The sequence below is a fragment of the Macaca mulatta genome, chromosome 14, assembly GCF_049350105.2.
Source record: "Macaca mulatta isolate MMU2019108-1 chromosome 14, T2T-MMU8v2.0, whole genome shotgun sequence".
Lineage (NCBI taxonomy): Eukaryota > Metazoa > Chordata > Mammalia > Primates > Cercopithecidae > Macaca > Macaca mulatta.
This window is the reverse complement of record NC_133419.1, coordinates 14,255,318-14,274,635: the sequence shown is the minus strand read 5'-3', so window position 1 is coordinate 14,274,635 and position 19,318 is coordinate 14,255,318. Positions and strand designations below refer to the sequence as shown.

The 19,318-nt window shown below is 42.8% G+C and overlaps 1 protein-coding gene and 1 non-coding gene across 3 annotated transcripts in view; both read right to left on the bottom strand.

The window, feature by feature from the left end:
- Positions 1-514: 514 nt before the first annotated feature.
- On the bottom strand, positions 515-587 carry TRNAF-GAA (transfer RNA phenylalanine (anticodon GAA)). Its single transcript has one exon. It is a non-coding gene; the product is annotated as a tRNA-Phe (tRNA).
- An 8,381-nt stretch (positions 588-8,968) lies between these two features.
- Positions 8,969-19,318, bottom strand: part of OSBP (oxysterol binding protein) — a 42,678-nt gene continuing 32,328 nt past the window's right edge. The window contains exons 11-15 of one of the 2 annotated variants that reach the window (XM_077960446.1): positions 16,086-16,189; positions 14,801-14,896; positions 12,719-12,900; positions 11,383-11,603; positions 8,969-11,297 (exon numbers count right to left, since the gene is read on the bottom strand). In XM_077960446.1, coding sequence (XP_077816572.1) covers positions 11,155-11,297; positions 11,383-11,603; positions 12,719-12,900; positions 14,801-14,896; positions 16,086-16,189 — 746 coding nt within the window. In that variant the 3' untranslated portion in view covers positions 8,969-11,154. 2 annotated transcript variants of the gene reach the window in all.

The window sequence follows — 19,318 nt, the reverse complement described above, 5'->3', positions numbered from 1 at the left end:
GGCGTGAGCCAGTGCGCCCGGCCCCGGCCCTTGTGGTTAAAACAGCTGGACGAAGCCCGTGCGCCTAACGCTTTCGAGAACTTCTTTGGCCAAGAGGGGGCCGGGCTGTCACCATTCCCGGCGTGCCGGCGACCAAGCAGGCGACGGAGGCGGCGCAGGCCGAGAGCTCCCGCCCCCTGACACTGAGAGAAAGGTTGCAGCGTCCACGGCTGCCTATAACCCGAAAGAAGAGAAGCGGGGTGCGGGGGAACAGGGTTGCTCAAGAAAGTGAGCTGTGCGCGGTGCTCCGGGAGAGCTCGGCTCAAACCAGGCCTCAAGTCAGGGCAGAGGTATAACTTCGTACTGGGCAGTTTAAAAGGTAGGACATATGTCCCCAGTATCCTCCCTCCCACAGGAAAATGCCGATGAGTCAGTATTCCCTTAACTGCTCCAGCCCGAGATCCCACAGGGTGTTGACCCTGTTGACTGTGCAGAAATCACACGTAGTGATGACTAACGCCTAAAACGGAAGCCCTGCCGAAACCCGGGATCGAACCAGGGACCTTTAGATCTTCAGTCTAACGCTCTCCCAACTGAGCTATTTCGGCTGTATTGGAAGAACTTTTTCTTTTTTTCCATAAAATTATAATAAAATAGTATCTGTTCATGGTAACAGATTATATGGATTCAGCTAAAGGTAGGCATTTTACAAATGTTACAAAGGTGATAAGGCAAGGCCCTTGTTTACAAATTAGAAGTGATAAATCACTTTTCTCAGGGGTTTTTTTGTTGGTTTTTTTGTTTTTTAAGTTCCCTGCAATTCGCTTTTTTCATTTAAAAATATGTTTTTATGGACTTGTTTCATGGCAGTTTTGTAGACCTATCATGCTTTTTAATCCACGTTTACCAGCATTGGATTGTATGGTTATAATGTAATCTATGTAATCAAACTGACAATTATCGGCTTTTTTACGTTTTTCTATATCTCATTATTAAAAACAATACTGCAATTAATTTTTAAAATGTATTTGTTGTTCTTGTGCAAAGGCAGATTTTGCAAGGTAGATATATATGAACATTATGATTTTTACAGATATCTTCAGATTGAAATCCAGGATATAGAGAAGAGGTAAGGAAGGCCACTTGTAAAGGCTTCAAATGTAAACTTTCAATCCTACCTCCACATGAGGTAAACATACAGTCACTGTACAGTATTTGTTAAAAGCATTGATTTACTAAACCTAGCATTAAAAATATACCTCAATTTTTGTAATACCATCTTGGCATTTTTCATTTTTAAATATATATAGTCAAAAAAATAGAATTTACTCAGGCTTCCCTCAAACTCTAAGAAGTAAGCTGTGGTTTAATAATATCTCTAAGATGCCGATTTTATTCCTCCCCCACCTCCCATTTCATAATTTTCATCTCTTGCATTTATTCACTTAAAAATGTTTTAGCTGGGCGCATTGTCTCATGCCTGTAATCCCAGCACTTTGAGAGGCCGAGGTGGGCGTATCACCTGAGGTCAGGAGTTCAAGACCAGCCTGACCACCATGGAGAAACCCCGTCTCTACTAAAAATACAAAACTAACCTGGCATGGTGGCGCATGCCTGTAATCCCAGCTACTCAGGAGGCTGAAGCAGGAGAATCCCTTGAACCCAGGAGGTGGAGGTTGCGGTGGGCAGAGATAGCACCACTGCACTCCAGCCTGGGCAACAAGAGCAAAACTTTTTTTTTATTTTTATTTTTTGAGAAGGAGTCTCGCACTGTCACCCAGGCTAGAGTACAGTGGTGCGATCTCAGCTCACTGCAAGCTCCACCTCCCAGATTCACGCCATTCTCCTGCCTCAGCCTCCTGAGTAGCTGGGACTACAGGCGCCCGCCACCGCGCCCGGCTAATTTTTTGTATTTTTAGTAGAGACGGGGTTTCACTGTGGTCTCGATCTCCTGACCTTGTGATCCGCCCGCCTCGGCCTCCCAAAGTGCTGGGATTACAGGCTTGAGCCACCGCGCCCGGCAAGAGCAAAACTCTTGTTGCAAAAAAAAAAAAAAAAAAAAAAAAAAAAAAAGATTTTATATAAACTCCATAAGGCTGTTAGAATAATTCAACACTTCATATTCACTTGTTTCATAAATAAGGAGCCAGCATGGGCTCATTATAATTTGAAATAAAAATATAACCTTAGTTTAGAATTTATAAACAATGGGATTAAAATGGAGGATGAGTATAGACTGTCATAAGAGAGATTAAGAAAAGAGTACATCTGAAATGAGATGTTTGTGGCTGTCACGCCTAAACTAGGTGACTTTACAATTGTTTCAGACTCAAGAGCTTATCATTTGTTTAGCTTAAATTTCACCCTTTTGGTTTCCCTGGGTAGTTGAATTAGGAAAAATTCTAAAATGATCCACAAAACACCCTCCCAGCCCCACAAAACCCTGCATAATCCCTGGGACTATGAAATTCATCATATTAATTTATAACCTGTTATTAGGTGATATTATAGAATACAGGTGACTCTAAAATATGTGATTATCTGGGTGAGCCTGACCAATCACTTGAGCCTCTTAAAAGCAGAGGGTTTTCTCTACCTGGTTGCAGAAAGGAGTCAGAGACCCAAAACACAAGACTTGAAGATGGAGGGGACCACGTGGCAAAAACATGTGGGCAGTCTCTAGAAGTTGAGGGTGGGTCTCAGCTGACAGTCAGCAAGGAAATTGGTCTTCATTTCTACAACTGCAGGAAACCTAAGTTAGCCAAGAACAAGAAGGAGCTTGGAAGCAGTTTTCTCCCCAGTGCCTCCAGATGACAACTCAAGCTAGTCAACTCCTTGATTTCAGCCTTGTGATACCCTGAGTAGAGAACCCAGTCACATCATGTGGGACTTCTCATCTACAGATGAACAGATAAACAGTGAACAGATAAAACAGGTGTTGTTTTAAGCTACTGTGTATTAGTTATGCAGCTATGGAAAATTAATACCGTCGTATAGACTTGCCGTAGGCTAGGTATATTAATGACAAATAGTGGATTTAATTCCTTTTGTGGTCACTTATTTGCCTGTTCTTGAGTCACTTACTTGTCTATGCTCAAGTCGGTTTCTAGGTACATTAATGAAAAAGAGTGGATTTAAGTCCTTTTCTGGTTACTTACTTGCCTATGTTCTTGAGTCACTTACTTGTTTATGCTTAAGTCAGTTTCTTTTTCTTTTTCCTTTTCTTTTCTTTTTTTTTCTTTCATTTTTTTTTTTTTTGTTTTTTTTGAGAGGGAGTCTTGCTCTGCCACTCAGGCTGGAGTGCAGTGGCTCTATCTCGGCTCACTGCAACCTCCGCCTCCCGGATTCAAGCGATTCTCCTGCCTCAGACTCCTGAGTAGCTGGGATTACAGGCGCCCGCCACCACGCCCAGCTTGCTTATTTATTTATTTATTTATTTATTTATTTATTTATTTATTCATTCATTCATTGAGACAGAGTCTTGCTCTGCCACCCAGGCTAGAGTGAAGTGGCAGGATCTTGGCTCACTGCAACCTCTGCCTCCTGGGTTCAAGCGATTCTTCTGTCTCAGCCTCCCGAGTAGCTGGGCCTACAGGCGTGTGCCACCACGTCCAGCTAATTTTTGTACTTTTAGTAGGGACGGGATTTCACCATATTGGCCAGGCTGGTTTCAAACTCCTGACCTCGTGATCTGCCCACCTTGGCCTCCCAAAGTGCTAGGATTACAGGCGTGAGCCATTGCGCCTTGCCCCAGACTAATTTTTGTATTTTGAGTAGAGATGGGGTTTCACCACACTGGCCAGGCTGGTCTTGAATCCTGACCTCAGGTGATCCACCCTCCTTGGCCTCCCAAAGTGCTGGGATTACAGGTATGAGCCCCTGTGCCTGGTCCCAGTGTGATACATATATATATAAAAAATATAATTATATATATTATATATTTATATATTAATATAATTAATATGATCTATGATATATAATATATAAATAATATATAATATATACATATCCCAGGGTGTATGTGTGTATATATACATATATATACATATCCCAGTGTGATAGATATATATATAAATTATATATATGTGTGTGTGTGTGTGTGTGTCTAAAATTGCCCTAGCCCCTAATTAAATTAGAATCTCTGCAGATGGTGTCAAGGTATTATATGTGTTTTTAAGTTGGCCAGTTGATTTTATGTGCAGGTTCTCTGTCTCTCATTCCTCAGTTCTCACAAAATGCCACTATCACATGTTAAGACCCATTTTTAAAAATTGCTTACTCGACCTCTGAACAGGAATGTCCTACAAGCATGTCTAAAAATGAACCTGTTGAGCTCTGTGGCTCATACCTGTAACCCAGCACTTTGGAAGGTTGAGGTGGGAGAATTGCATGAGGCCAGAAGCTTGAGACCATCCTGGGCAACATGGTGAGACCCTGTTTCTACAAAAAATAAAAAATTAGCCAAAAAATAAAAAATCAGCTACTAGAGAGGCTGAGGCAGGAGGACTGCTTGAGCCCAGGAGTTGGAGGGTGCAGTGAGCTATGATCATGCCACTACCCTCCAACCTAGGCTACCCAGTGAGACCCTGTCTCTAAATAAATTAAAAATGAACCTAATTTTCCTTCTAAACTTGCTTATCTTACCACCGTCTTCCATCTAGGTTTCCGAAGTCAGAAAAATAAGAATTCCTTCTTCCCTTTGCCCTCTATTTATGGGAAAGCCATGAAATGATTTCACTCTACTTCATCCTTTCTGGAATCCCTCCATTTCTCATCTCATCATATCCTCTCCAACCTCCTTTTTTTTCTTTTTTCTTTTTTTTTTTGAGAGGGAGTCTCGCTCTGTAGCCCACGCTGGAGTGCAGTGGCACCATCTCGGCTCACTGCAACCTCTGCCTCTCTGCCTCCAGGGTTCAGGTGATTCTCTTGCCCCAGCCTCCCGAGTATCTGGGAATACAGGCACCTGCCACCATGCCTGGCTACTTTTTAAATATTTTTAGTAGAGATGGGGTTTTGCCATGTGGGCCAGGCTAGTCTGGAACTCCTGACTTCAGGTGATCCGCCCACCTCAGCCTTCCGAAGTGCTGGGATTACAGGCATGAGCCCACCACACCCAGCCTCTCTCTAATCATTTTCCACCCTGCTTAAGAATGTTTCACTAGCTCTCCAGTTGAAAACAAAAACCCAGGCTCTTGGGCCAAATGCAGTGGCTCAGGCCTATATTCCCAGCACTTTGGGAGGCCGAGGCAGGCGGATCACCTGAGGTCAGGAGTTTGAGACCAGCCTGGCTAACATGGTGAAACCCTGTTTCTGCTAACAATACAAAAAATTACCATGCCTGTAATCCCACCTACTCGGGAGGCTGAGGCAGGAGAACTGCTTGAACCTGGAAGGGGCAGGTTGCAGCAAGCCTAGATCGCGCCACTGCACTCCAGCCTGGGAGCCTGAGTGACATAGCCAGACTCCATCTCAAATAAAAAAACAAACAAACAAATAAATAAAATAAAAAGCAAAGCAAAGAAAAAAACCCCAGGCTTTTTTCCCCCCCTTTAAATATAAACAGAGACCAGGGGCTCACCATGTTACCTAGGCTGATCTCGAACTCCTGGGCTCAAGGGATCCTCCTGCCTTGGCCTCTCAAAATGTTAGAATTGCAGGCAGGAGCTACATGGCTTCTCCATAAGGTACGTAAAGCCTTCCATAACTTGGGGCTAACCTTTCTCCGGCAGCATATCTCAGTGCTCTCTCTTTGACCCTAAACGCAAGCTATTCATGCAGTCATCTGAACTCAGAATGTTTTGGCCTTGCATTTCATCTTCCTCCATGCAGCATTTTTGACGTTGCCCTTCTCCTAATCCCTATGTAACCTGCAACTCTCAGCTCACATACATTCTCCTAGTTCTAGAAGTCTTCTCAGACATGTCTCTCTCCCCTCCCTCCTAATTCACTACAGAATAGTTGTCCCTACAGTGCTTTCACACCACTTATAAAACTGGATTGCAATTGCCTGTTTACACTCTTTCTTGCTATTTGTATCCCCAATGTATGTCACGTAACAGGCTGGAGTAAATGTGGAATTAATAATTAATTTAAAAATCTCTAGCCATATCTCAGGACCAACTCATTCTTTAGCAATCTCTAACGTCACCTGGTCAAACTTAGATGTGACCTCTGCAATACTCTTTGTAGAAGATCTGAGACCTTCAGTTTCTTGCCTTTAAAGAAGCCTCATCTGGCTACCCTGTCTCCTTCCCCTGAGGGATCAGTGAGCAGGAGAGTTTAACCAAAAATTATGGGAAGAGTTTAACCACAAATTATGAGCTTTGGAAGGGAGCGCCATGAAAGACTTGGGATGCTTCCCACTGGGTATGGTAGAGAAATTGGCAAAAGTTTTTTTTTTTTTCTTTTTTTGCACTCTGTTGCCCAGGCTGGAGTGCAATGGCACGATCTCAGCTCACTGCAACTTCCACCTCACAGGTTCAAGTGCTTCTCCCACCTCAGCCTCCCAAATAGCTGGGATTATAGGTGCCTGCCACCATGCCCAGCTAATTTTTGTGTTTTTAGTAGAGATGGGGTTTCACCATGTTGGCCAGGCTGGTCTGGAATTCCTGATCTCAAGTGATCCTCCCACCTCGGCCTCCCAAAATGCTGTGATTATCAGCCACCCTGCCTGGCCCTAAGTTTTATAAACTTTTAGAAGCAAGTTATAAATTTTGATAACAATCTTAGAGTTGCACAAAATATACAACTATAGTGAATGAATTGCAAAGATTTTCTATACCTCCTTTTAGGACAATACTGTAGGTTGGTTCTCAATTATCTTGCTGAAAGTAGAGCAAGAAATGTATAGGTTTAACATTTTTGTGCAAATGCAGAGGTCCCTGACAAATTTAATAATTTATCATTTTGCTGAGTCATAATTTTGAATAATGACTGAGCATGGTAGACCCCTCAAGATCCACATCCCAGTCCATCATGTCACATTAAAGACTCAATGAGGGGTCGGGCATGGAGGCTCACACCTGTAACCCCAGCACTTCAAGAGACCGAGGTGGGAGGATTGCTTGAGCCCAGAGTTCAAGACCAGCCCGGGCAATATAGTGAGACCTCCATCTTAAAAAGTAAAAATAATAAAGGATTCAATGAGGGATCGTTAAATGTTTCAGCTACATTTGATTGTCCCTAATGCAGGACATTGTATGCCATGGTAGTATTCAAGATTGCAGGATGCAGCACTCACAAATGTCAGGGGTCTACTGCAGTGGTTCCTTAGCTTGCCAGAAAAAAAACCTTTGCTGAAACTTAATATCAAATCCAGCCAATGGGAATCAGGCAAATGACTTGAACTTAGGTGGCCTTCCTAAGAACCAGACTAGAAAATCATCCCTGACATCAGAGCCAACTTTGTAGACATGAGGGCCTTGATCAATCAAGGAGCCTGCAGGCTGAATTTCAGGGATGCTCCTTTCTTCACGTAGAGCCTTAAAAGAAATGGTGCTGCTGGGCACGGTGGCTCACGCCTGTAATCCCAGCAGTTTGGGAGGCTGAGGCGGGTGAATCACAAGGTCAGGAGTTCGAGACCAGCCTGGCCAACATGGTGAAATGCCATCTCTACTAAAAATACAAAAAATTAGCTGGGCGTGGTGGCGGGTGCCTGTGATCCCAGCTACTTGGGAGGCTGAGGCAGGAGAATCACTTGAACCCAGGAGGTGAAGGTTGCAGTGAGCTGAGATCACGCCACCGTACTCCAGCCTGGGTGACAGTGCGAGACTCCATCTCAAAAAAAAAAAAAAAAAAAAGGAAAAAAGAAATGGTGCTATCAACATTAATTAGCTTCTGGAAATGGAAATGTGCATTTATGCATTATGTGATACAATCTAGGAGGAAAGTGCTTATCAGCTGCCTTCCAACCCAGAGTTTCTTCCAGAGCACAGGACTGTAGAGGTCACAAACTCAACCCAGCTTTGAATTCCAACACTGTGACTAACTGACCAGCTACATGACCATGAGTGAATTTATTTAAATTAGGTTTCCTTCATCTTCAAAATGATTGCAACATTTTCCTCTTAAAATTATACGTAAGCCAGAGAATGGTCAGAGTTCCTATTTCAGCACCCTGTACATGTAGGAAGATGCTCAGCAAATGTGAGGTCCCTCCCACGGGCAGGAATTGCGCTTGCTCTGACCTGAGCCCCCGACAGGACCATAGGTTACTTTGCCTATCCGCTCCCTGAACCTGAACTTTCCAGTGAAAACTTGTACAAACATGTTCACTATCATTAGTTTTCTCAAAGGTCTTCAAATCAAAACTCAATTGCTTGTTTCAAAAACAGAATTTGAGGCCAAGTGCAGTGGCTCACACCTGTAATCCCAGCACTTTGGGAGGCAGAGGCTGGTGGATTGCTTGAACCGAGGAATTCAAGACCAGCCCGGGCAACATGGCAAAACCCTGTCTTTACTAAACATTCAAAAATTATCTGGTTCTGGTGGCATGCACCTGTGGTCCCAGCTACTTGGGGAGCTGAGGTGGGAAGAATCACTTGAGCACAGGAGGCAGATGTTACAGTAAGCTGTCATGACACTGCCCTCCAACCTGGGCGACAGAGTGAGACCCTGTCTCAAACAAAAAACAGAATTTGAATTCCCACATAAAACAGCCAACAATCTGAGAATCTAAATGGACAAGATAAATTCAATTTACAGGGAAAATTTTTATTTTTTTGAAGTGAAGCAGGCCCAATATCAAAGACACTAAAAACTATTCCCCTGTACCAAGGTGGGATGTTGACTGTCAGTTTAAGCAGCAGGGGCTGTTAAAACTACTCCTCTGCTCATGGCCCTCCAGAGTGGTGGTGAACAGCTTTTCTTTCTCATGAAGACCAGGCCTTCTGAGCTCTCAGAGCAGAACAAATTATTATTGGACCAGTTCTCCTTCCCCTCCCCAACACCACTTCCTGCCTAGCAGCAGAAGTGAATCAGACAAACAATATGACTTTTAAAAAATTATTTAATTTAGTAGTTTTTTTTTGGAAAAAAAGCAATAAGGCAAAAAAACTGAAAATATATATAGTTGTGTTTTGTTTTCATGTGACTTTATTCCACCTGAAAGATTCTAAACTTCTTCCATTAGCGGGAATTTGATTGGGGATCAAGCCAGAAATGTAGTGCAGATGGTGAAGGAAGGAAAGGAGATAAAGCAGAGAAGTCCAATTTAGTTGGGGAATTCTCACTCTATCCAAAGCCCCAGATGAGGTCACTGCTTTTATGAGCCTCCTTGAAAGAAGCCTTGACATAACCCCTGGCTTATTTTGGGAATAAGGTTCTTAGGAGGAAATTCCCCAGCTGTCAAAGTCACTCCTCTCCCATGTTTATCACAACTAGGAAGGAAGGGATAGGGGAAGGAATAAAAGTACTAATTTACCCAGTAAAACCAATTTCCCCGTAGGGATGGCTTCCTTTGGAATGATATTTTCCCCCAGGACCCACGCTGGCTGAGGCTCAGCAGTTAAGGAACAAAACAAAAAATACTAACAAAAAGCATACAAGGAAGGCACCTCAATTTGTGATCCTCAACCAAGGGTGGGTTGCACAGGGATGGTATTTCTCAACAAGACAACGAAAACAAATACAGAACAAACAGAGAAGGAAGCCAGGGCCCCACAGGAGCAATTATCTGATCCACCCCACACGACAGTGCTTTAAGCCCCACATACTAGGAAGAAAGTTCTTTTGGGGTTTAGCCCATGTGCCGGACAGAGCAGAATTAAACTGGAAGTTGCCCTCCGGACTTTCTACCCATACTCTTCCTAAAAAGAGAAAGAAAAGAGGCAGGAAAGAGGTTAGGATTTCATTTTCAAGAGTCAGCTAATTAGGAGAGCAGAGTTTAGACAGCAGTAGGCACCCCATGATACAAACCATGGACAAAGTCCCTGTTTAGTAACTGCCAGACATGATCCTGCTCAGGTTTTGAATCTCTCTGCCCATAAAAGATGGAGAGCAGAGGAGTGCCATCCACATCAACACGTGTCCGAGAGAGAGTCTCAGGGAGACAAGGGATATCAAAAAACAAGATTCTTAATGGGAAGAAAATCAAACCAAAAAATTAGATTTTTCTCTACATATATATAATATACAGATATTTAACACATTATTCCAGAGGTGGCTCCAGTCCTTGGGGCTTGAGAGATGGTGAAAACTTTTGTTTCAGATTAACTTCTCCTCTCAAATTCTGAAGTATATCAGAATGGGACAGGCAATGTTTTGCTCCACACTGGGGCACAGACCCAAAATGGTACTGTGCCAGGAGAAAGAAGAGAAGCCAGAAAGACAATGAAGGATGGCATTGAAGGGGGCTGGGAAAGCAAAAGTGACTAGTAGTCTTTTCCCGTCCTGCCTGTGTTCTCAGAAGCTCTCCGCCAGAGAAAGTCCAAAAAACCCCTTTGTGAGGAGAATGCACCCCTCTTACCAACCACCAAACTCATCTCCAGTTGCTATTAAAGATGATGGAGAACAACAGAGGGGTGTTCGATGCAAGTAAAAACAGAAACTTCCAAGAATGTAACTCTGAATATTCCAGCCCTATAGAACAATCTCTCTCACAGGTGTTCCAATATCGCAGTTATCTCCATGTGGACACTCCATTAAACCAACCCCACGTGTGAACACATTTGATGATGTTACACCTAAGCTCCACTGCAACCATTCACGATGCCTCCATTGGTAAGTCTTACATGTTTCTTTTTAAGGGAACTTCTAAATTCGGTTCTTGCTTTGAACAGCACCAAAATGCCCCTGAATCATAATCTTACGCAGATCTTGGCTGAGCAGGATACTACAAGGGGAGGGTAAGTGACATCATCTTAAATGGGGGCAGAGGGAGAAAGAAGAGCCCAGAATACTTGACTTTGTGGATGTGGAATACACTAACCTTCAGCCACTAAACCTCTCCCTTACAGACATAGTATCTCGTATGTCGATTTCAGTTTCAATCAGCTAAGGCAACCAGCCAATCACCACCACTGGTGTCTCCTTCTGGTGATTGATTTGGAAAAAATGATTGGTCAAGAGAGACAAACTTGAGGAAAGCACTTGGCAAGAGAGTCACAACTGCCAGCTTTCCCACACATCCTCTGTCCTCTTCTCCATTAGATGCTCCTCTTTTTTGTTACTGCCATTTCAGAAAATGTCCGGGCAAGAGCTCCAGTCCTGTTTTTCTTTACACTCCCAGTATTCTCCCCTATAAATATGGGTTAACTCCTTGGTAACAGGGTCCTTCTTCCGCTCAAACCACAGTGCCTTATAGGGATCATATGGTGTGCCTAAAAGGAAAAGAGAGGAAAGAAAAAAATTAGTGCTGACATTCTCTATGCATTAAGAAAGAAAAGTAGAAGGGACGTTCATTACCATCCTCTGTGGCTTTCATAGCTTCTGCTTCTCTCTTCTTTCTGGAAAGCCTTTGTTTTTCCTCCAGGCGCTGCTTCTCCGCATTTGCTTCATCCCAGCGCCCATTTTCCATCAGTCTCTGGTCAGGTCGTAACCGGCTGTCTGTGGGGGCAGTGCCACTTTCCCAAGCATTGAGAGTCAGAGCAAGCTCTGAGAAGTAATACATGTTTTCTGCATTCTTCCTAAAAGGAGAAGAAAAGAAAAAGAAATGGTAATCCCAGAGCCCAGACCCTATTTAAGGAGCAACAACAACTAAGTACACTGCCAAGGCCACATCACCAAGGCTGTTCTACAAAAACAGGGTCTGTGAAAAGGATCTAGGACCATGTCACGTTGCCCTAACTAAAGGAGAGATCACTCCCCATCTCCTCCCCGGCATCACTCAGTTCCACAGTCTTCTGGTGTTGTGTGGCGCCCAGCTGAAATTATCTACATTCAATAAAAAGAAGGAAACATTCTACTGAATGAAAACTCCTCACTCCTGTTTCCTTAGTTTTCTTTTTAACCTCTATCTGGGATAATCTTGGCTATCACTACAAACTGACCGTATTAGAAGATGACAGGAAGTAAGTGACCTCCATCTTGTTTCCAAAGTCCTGCACATTGTCTCAGGGATCGTTCTTTTCTGCTAGGCTTTTTTCTCTTTTTATTATTTATTTATTTAGACAGTCTCACTCTGTCGCCTAGGCTGCAGTGCCATGGCATGATCTCAGCTCACTGCAACCTCAAACTTCTGGGCTCAAGTCATCCTCATGCCTCAGCCTCTCAAGTAGCTGGGATTATGGGTGCGCACCATCATATGTAGCTAATTTCTGTATTTTTAGTAGAGACAGTGTTTCACCATATTGGCCAGGCTGGTCTTGAACTCCTAATCACAAGGGATTCACTTGCCCTGGCCTCCCAAAGTGCTGGGATTACAGGTGTGAGCCACCGCATCTGGCTGCTGATGGCCCTTTAGGCTAAATTGTTAACAGGTGCTAGGCACCTTCCTCCTCTAGCCACTTTTGAACAGTTTTGCTCTAAACAGTAGAAAAATATCCTTCTGAATCACAATCCAAAGGACCAAAGCACAAAGTATTTTTTGTCAGATGTAGTTTGGTTTGAACTTCCTTGAAATAAGCATATGCTGCAAGTCAAATCACACAATGACAACCTTCTGTTAATCTCTCCAAAGGTCTCAATTTCCCTTGCTCAATTCCTCACATAATTAAGTGAGAGGGCAGGCAGAAATGCCTTCGATACTGCTCCACAGTCAAGGTCAAAGTGGTATCTGAGCAGCATGCATGCTGATACTCACGGTAAAGGATTCCTTTTCCACAGCATGACCCTGCTATCCTCTGCTTCATGGCCTCTCTGTCGCGCATCACCCCCATTTTCCCCAATGACTGGCTGTACTTTGAAACATTCCATTTTCTCATCCCATGTCCCCAGAAGGGCAAAGTGGACTTTTCCTGATGGATCTGTCACTTCCCCTGTCACCTGCAAGGGTGGAGAACAGGGCTTGGCTATATAGAATTCATTGTGAATTAGCTTACCTGACTATACTGGAAGTCCTAGGATAAATACTGGTTAGATGCTGTTATAACAAACACCAGGGAGTCATCCAAATTATTCTTATTATTAGAGATGGGATCTTGCTCTGTTGCCCAGGCTGGAGTACACTGATGCAATCATAGCTCACTGTGGCCTCCAACTCTAGGACTCAAGTGATCTCTCACCTCAGCCACTCGAGTAGCTAGGACTACAGGCATATGCCACCACATCTGGCTAATTCTTTAATTTTTTTTTTAGAGAAAGGGTCTTGCTATGTTGCCCAGGCAGGTCTTGAACTCCTTGGCTCAAGCAATCCTCTTATTTCTGCCTCCCAAAGTGTTAGGATTATAGGCATGAGCCAACATGCCTGGCCTCAAATTATTTTGTTGTATTTTTTTTTCTGCTACTTGAAATAACTGAGCCATGACTTGGGGATTTTATTAATATTTTTTGTTATATGGGGATTTTTGGTAAACTTTTTATTTTTATTTTTTATTTTTGTGAGTACATAGTAGGTGTATATATAATTTGCATTTATCCTTTGTGTTGCAAACAATTCAATTATACTCTTTGTTATTTTAAAATGTACAATTAAATTATTTTTGACTGCAGTCACCCTGTTTTGCCAGCAAATACTAGACTTTATTCTATTTTTTTGTACCCATTAACTATCCCCACTTCCTCCTTGCTCTCTGTCCCCTCCCCTCACTACCCTTCCCAGGGAGTTTTGTATCAAAGATACATGTAGAAAAAACATCTGACTGGTACTCAGAATTATATTTTCTTCTCTCCAGAAATTCATAGGGACCCATAAACAGACTGAAATCCCCAGCTATTCTTCAGTCTCCCACAGAAACTCATGACACAAATCATTATGGTGGTATCACACAACTCCCCATCAAACTTCTCAAACTTCTCAGGGATCAAACCCCTTCTTCCTGAAATCTTTTATTAGTCCTTCCTCTGTGTTTTCCCATTTACTTTCTCTTTTTTTCTTTTCTTTTTTTTTTTTTTGAGACGGCGTTTCTCTCTTTTGCCCAGGCTGGAGGGCAATGGCGTGATCTCGGCTCACCGCAACCTCCGCCTCCCCGGTTCAAGCAATTCTCCGGCCTCAGCCTCCCAAGTGGCTGGGATTTCAGGCATGCGCCACCATGCCCGGCTAATTTTGTATTTTTTGTAGAGATAGGGTTTCTCCATGCTGGTCAGGCTGGTCTTGAACTCCCGACCTCAGGTGATCCGCCCGCCTCGGCTGTGTTTCCCATTTTCAATTTCTTATTGCTCTTGACACTTTCACTTCCTCACTTATTGTCATTCCCAGAAAAGAGAAGGAATTGGTTTAGTAATACAATATAGTATTTCTTGCTGACTTTCTCCTTCACCTCTACCTTTTTTTTCTTTTTCTTTTTCTTTTTTGAGACGGAGTCACTCTGTCGCCCAGGCTGGAGTGCAATGGTGCCAGACTCACTGCAGCCTCTGCCTCCCAGGTTCAAGTGATACTCCTGCCTCAGCCTCCTGAGTAGCTGGGATTACAGGCACGTGCCACCACACCCAGCTAATTTTTGTATTTTTAGTAGAGACAGGGTTTCACCATGTTGGCCAGGCTGGACTTGAATTCTTGACCTCAGGCGATCTGCCTGCCTCAGCCTCCCAAAGTGCTGGGATTACAGCTGTGAGCCACCGCGCCCAGCTTTTCACCTCTACTTTTTTTGAATCACTATATGTACACACACACTATATATAATGTACACACCCCCCACACCTCCCCACATGTATATACATTCCAGTCCTAAAGGAGTATGCTTTCTAAGAGATACATGCTAAGTGAAGTAATTTAAACTTCCCTTACCTTTCTTGCTACATCCCGAGAGAAGTAGCTATAAGGAACAAATTTAAGATTACACTTGTCTCCTGTCTTGTGATTCACAATATCAATTTCACCAGACTGTAAAATGAAAAAATTCATAGTTTTATTAAGACTGGATAAATTCAATGTCTGCCAAACCCATGGTTCATAATTCTTTACTTTTCAATCTTACCTTCTAGTAATCCCTTGTTTAAGATTCCGATCTTAGCTAGCCTTGGGAATACTATAGAATCCCTATGTAACCTTGGGTTTTCCAGGTTGAGATCAAGACCAAGTGACCACTTGTTTTGAATTGTATCTCACATGTTTGATGGCATGATTTGACCTTCAGCACATATACTGAAATTCACATGATAATTTATCTTTCCAAACCAATCCCTCACTAGTACCCTTCATGAACTCTTCTGCTTAAATCAAAATACTCTACTCACAATTTCAAATTACATATGGTGGGCCTTTCTATACTTTACTCATTTCATTTTCCCTCCTTTCTTCTTCTTTTTTTAAAAAATTTTTTGTAGAGACAAGGTCTCACTATGTTGCCCAGGCTAGTCTCAAACTCCTGTGCTTAAGTGATCCTCCCAGTTTGGCCTCCCAAGATGTTGGGATTACAGGCATGAGCCAACATGCCCGGCCCATTTTCCCTTTCTTTCTATCTTCTGAATCCCAAACCACACTTTAAGATTCAGCTTAATTCCCACATCTACTGTGAGGCCTTTCCTGACTGCTCAGAAGACAGTATTCCCTCTTTTCTAAATTTACTGCAACCATTGTCTTAAGAGCAAACTGACAATTAATCAGATACTATCGTAGGGCATCTTTTATATTAGTGTATGTTGCTGCACACTTTCCAACCTACACATTGGTCATATATCTCCAATGATATAATAACTTCTTGAGGGACATCTCATCAGACTTTGTATCCCCAGGACCTAGCATACCGCCTGGCAATAAATATTTGATGAATAATGAAAGGATTAAGAGTTGGGGCCACGTTTGTTTTTTCTACCTGTCGTAGCACCCAACACTGTCCTAGCAGAATAGTCATTGATGAATGTTATAATTTGGTCATTTATAAACAATAATTTGTGGTACAGAAACTTGGGGAGGTAGAGGTAGGGTTACTGCCTGAGAGAAATTCCTTAGGAGAAACTGATGAATCAGTAGCAACATTCTGGGACCACTTCACATGTCCTAAATACTGCAGAAATATATCTAAAGAGGTATTCTTTTAAACTTCACACGCACTTTAGGTACCTTTCCTCACCTGATCTATCCACAACTTGCCCACAATAATGTTGTGTACAGTTGTGGTAACTTTCTTCCAAGTGTAGTGGTGCCCAGTTGCATGGAAAATACAATGAATGGTACCTGGAAGCAGAAAGAGGTATCCAAATTAAGCCAAATGTCAGAAAAATAGCATCACGCAGCCTCAAAACAGTAAAGGATTAATTTCTTTCTATTGATATTTATTACTTTTAGAAATAAAACAATAAAAATGACTTATACTTTCTTAAATGCTGGAAGTATTGACTGAATTTTTCTCACTTGACTTTTAACAATCTATGAATAAAACATAACTAAATGATGACAAACCCTGGCAACTGATATACCTTAGCCAGGGCGCTGTGTTCTATAACACAACTGCAAAATTCACAGAAACAAGTCAAATGTGCCCCAACATGCATCGTGGAAGTAACTGCATTATGGAAGGAGCACACATTGGTAGTCTGTACTGGGACCGGGCTCTACTGTTAGTTACTAGCTGTGTGACCCTAAACAAACCACTTATCTAAGGCCCCTTAATTGTAAAAATAGAATAGTGGATAGAGCTGGGGCTTTGAAATCAGACAGAACTGGATTAAATCCTGGCCCTAGTCCTCATTAGATGTATGACCCTCTGTTATACAATGAAGAATAAAACCCTTATTCTTTCCCAAGTGACAGGAGTATCTCTGTTATTTATGGTGGACCTTGACAATTTATCCTAATGAGGTGACTCATGGTGGGCCCCAGAGAGCTAATGCTAATAACTTAGGATGAGAACAAGCCAGGATCTACCATGTGATTAGAGAGAGGGTTTTGAGTCACCTGATACTGGGTTAACTTCCTGACCTCTGGTGATGAAAGAGGATCTGGATATTGAATTCAATCCTGCAATCAAACCTAAATAATGAAGCCCTACTAAAATCTCTGGACACCAAAGCTCAGTGGAGTTTCCTGGTTGATGAATATATCAATGTGCCAAGAGGGTGATGTGCCCTGATTCCATGGTGACAGGGCACAAAGTTCTGTGTTCAGGACCCTCCCAGACCTCACCCTATGGGTCCCTTCGTTTGGCTGGCCCTGATTTGTACCCTGAATAATAAAACGGTAATGATAACTAGAGCACTTTCCTGAGTTCTGTGTCATTCTAATGAATTATCAAACCTGAGGTAGTTGTGGGAACTCCTGAACTTACAGCCAGTTATCTGAAGTGCAGGTGGCCTAGGGCCTCCAACTTGTTGCTGGCATCTGAAGCAAGGGCAATCTTGTTAGGTACTATGCCCTTAACTTAGGGAATCTGCAGGAACTCTGGGTGGTTAGTGTCAGAATTGCATTACAGTATTGCACTATGAATGTTTCAAGGGCCTTGGTTTTATCATCTGTAAACTCGGAATAACCCGTCCTACTGTGCAGTAAATGTCTATTTATTGGCCTAATAAAATGCTTGAAACATATAGCTGACTCCTGTTCCTGTGAGTCAATCTCCAATGAATACCAAAATCAGTGGTTTCACAGGAGAGATAATTGAGGATTCAAAATAATCAAAAATTTAAAAAGATAGATAGTTAATAATAGTCAATTCCAGGCCAGGTGGGATGGCTCACCTCTATAATCCCAGCACTTTGGAAGGCCAAAGCGGGCAGATCACTTGAGGTCAGGTGTTCAAGACCAGCCTGGTCAATATGGTGAAACCCTACCTCTACTAAAAATACAAAAAATTAGCTGGGTGTGGTGGTGTGTGCCTGTAATCCCAGCTACTCGGGAGGCTAAGGTGGGAGAATCACTTGAACCCAGGAGGCAAAGGTTGCAGTGAGCCAAGATCACATCACTGCACTCCAGCCTGGATGACAGAGCAGTCATTGTCTCAAAAATAAAAAATAAAAATATGGGAGGCTGAGGCAGGAGAATGGCATGAACCCAGGAGGCGGAGCTTGCAGTGAGCCAAGACCACGCCACTGCACTCCAGCCTGGGTGACAGAGTGAGACTCCATAAAATAAAATAAAATAAAAATAAAAAAGTCGATTCCAGTAAAAGTATAACCCTAAGTTCTCTCTGTAACCACTAATAAAAATAACTCACCAGTTGTGGTTTAGACATGTTTCTTACACAAAAAATTAAAGTAGCCTTAGTAGTTGGCAGACAAGGATAACAACAATGAAGGCGATGACATTAATGATAATAACAGCAACTCTGAGAACACTTGCTGTGTACTAGGTGCCGTGCTATTGCCTCCTCATGCATTATTTCATTTAATCTTCACAAACACCTTCGAAATATTTGCTCCACCTAAACATATTCTAAATCTCTGGGTTTCTTTTTCTTTTTCTTTTTTTTTCCCAGATCTCGGCTCACTGCAACCTCTGCCTCCCAGGTTCAAACAATCCTGCCTCAGCCTCCCGAGTGGCTGGGGCTACAGGCACCCACCACCATGCCCAGCTAATTTTTGTATTTTTAGTAGAGATAGGGTTTCACCATATTGGCCAGACTGGTCTCAAACTACTGACCTCGTGATCCGCCCACCTCGGTCTCCCAAAGAGCTGGGATTACAGGCGTGAGCCACCACACACGATGGTTTTTTTTTTGTTTTTTTTTTGTTTTTTTTTTGAGACAGGATCTCGCTTTGTCACCCAGACTGGAATGCAATGGTGTGATCATAGTTCACTGCAACCTTGACTTCCTGGGCTCAAGCAATCCTCCCTCCTCAGCCTCCCAAGTAGCTGGGACTACAGGCGTATGCCACAACGCCCAGCTAAATTTTTTTATTTTTTGTAGAGACAGGGTCCCACTATGTTGCCTAAACTGGTCTTCAGCTCCTGGGCTCAGGCGACCCTCCCACCTCAGCCTCTCAAAATACTAGGATTACAGGCACGATCCACTGCACCCAGCCTAAATCTCTTAACCAATACCTCCTCCTCTACCATCTCATTCTATGAGGCCAGCATTCCCCGACACTAAAGCCAGACAAAGACACTATAAAAACCCAAAGCTACAGACCAATATCATATCCCTTATGAACAGTGATGTAAAAATCCTCAAAAAAAAAACTAGGAAATTGAATTCAGCAGCATATTAAAAGGATTACACACCATGACCAGGTGGGATTTATTCTTGGAATGCAAGGATGGTTGAACACATAAAAACTGGTAAATGTAATACACCACATGAACAGAATGAAGGGTAAAAAAACACATGATCATCTCAATTGATGCAGAAAAAGCATTTGACAGAATTCA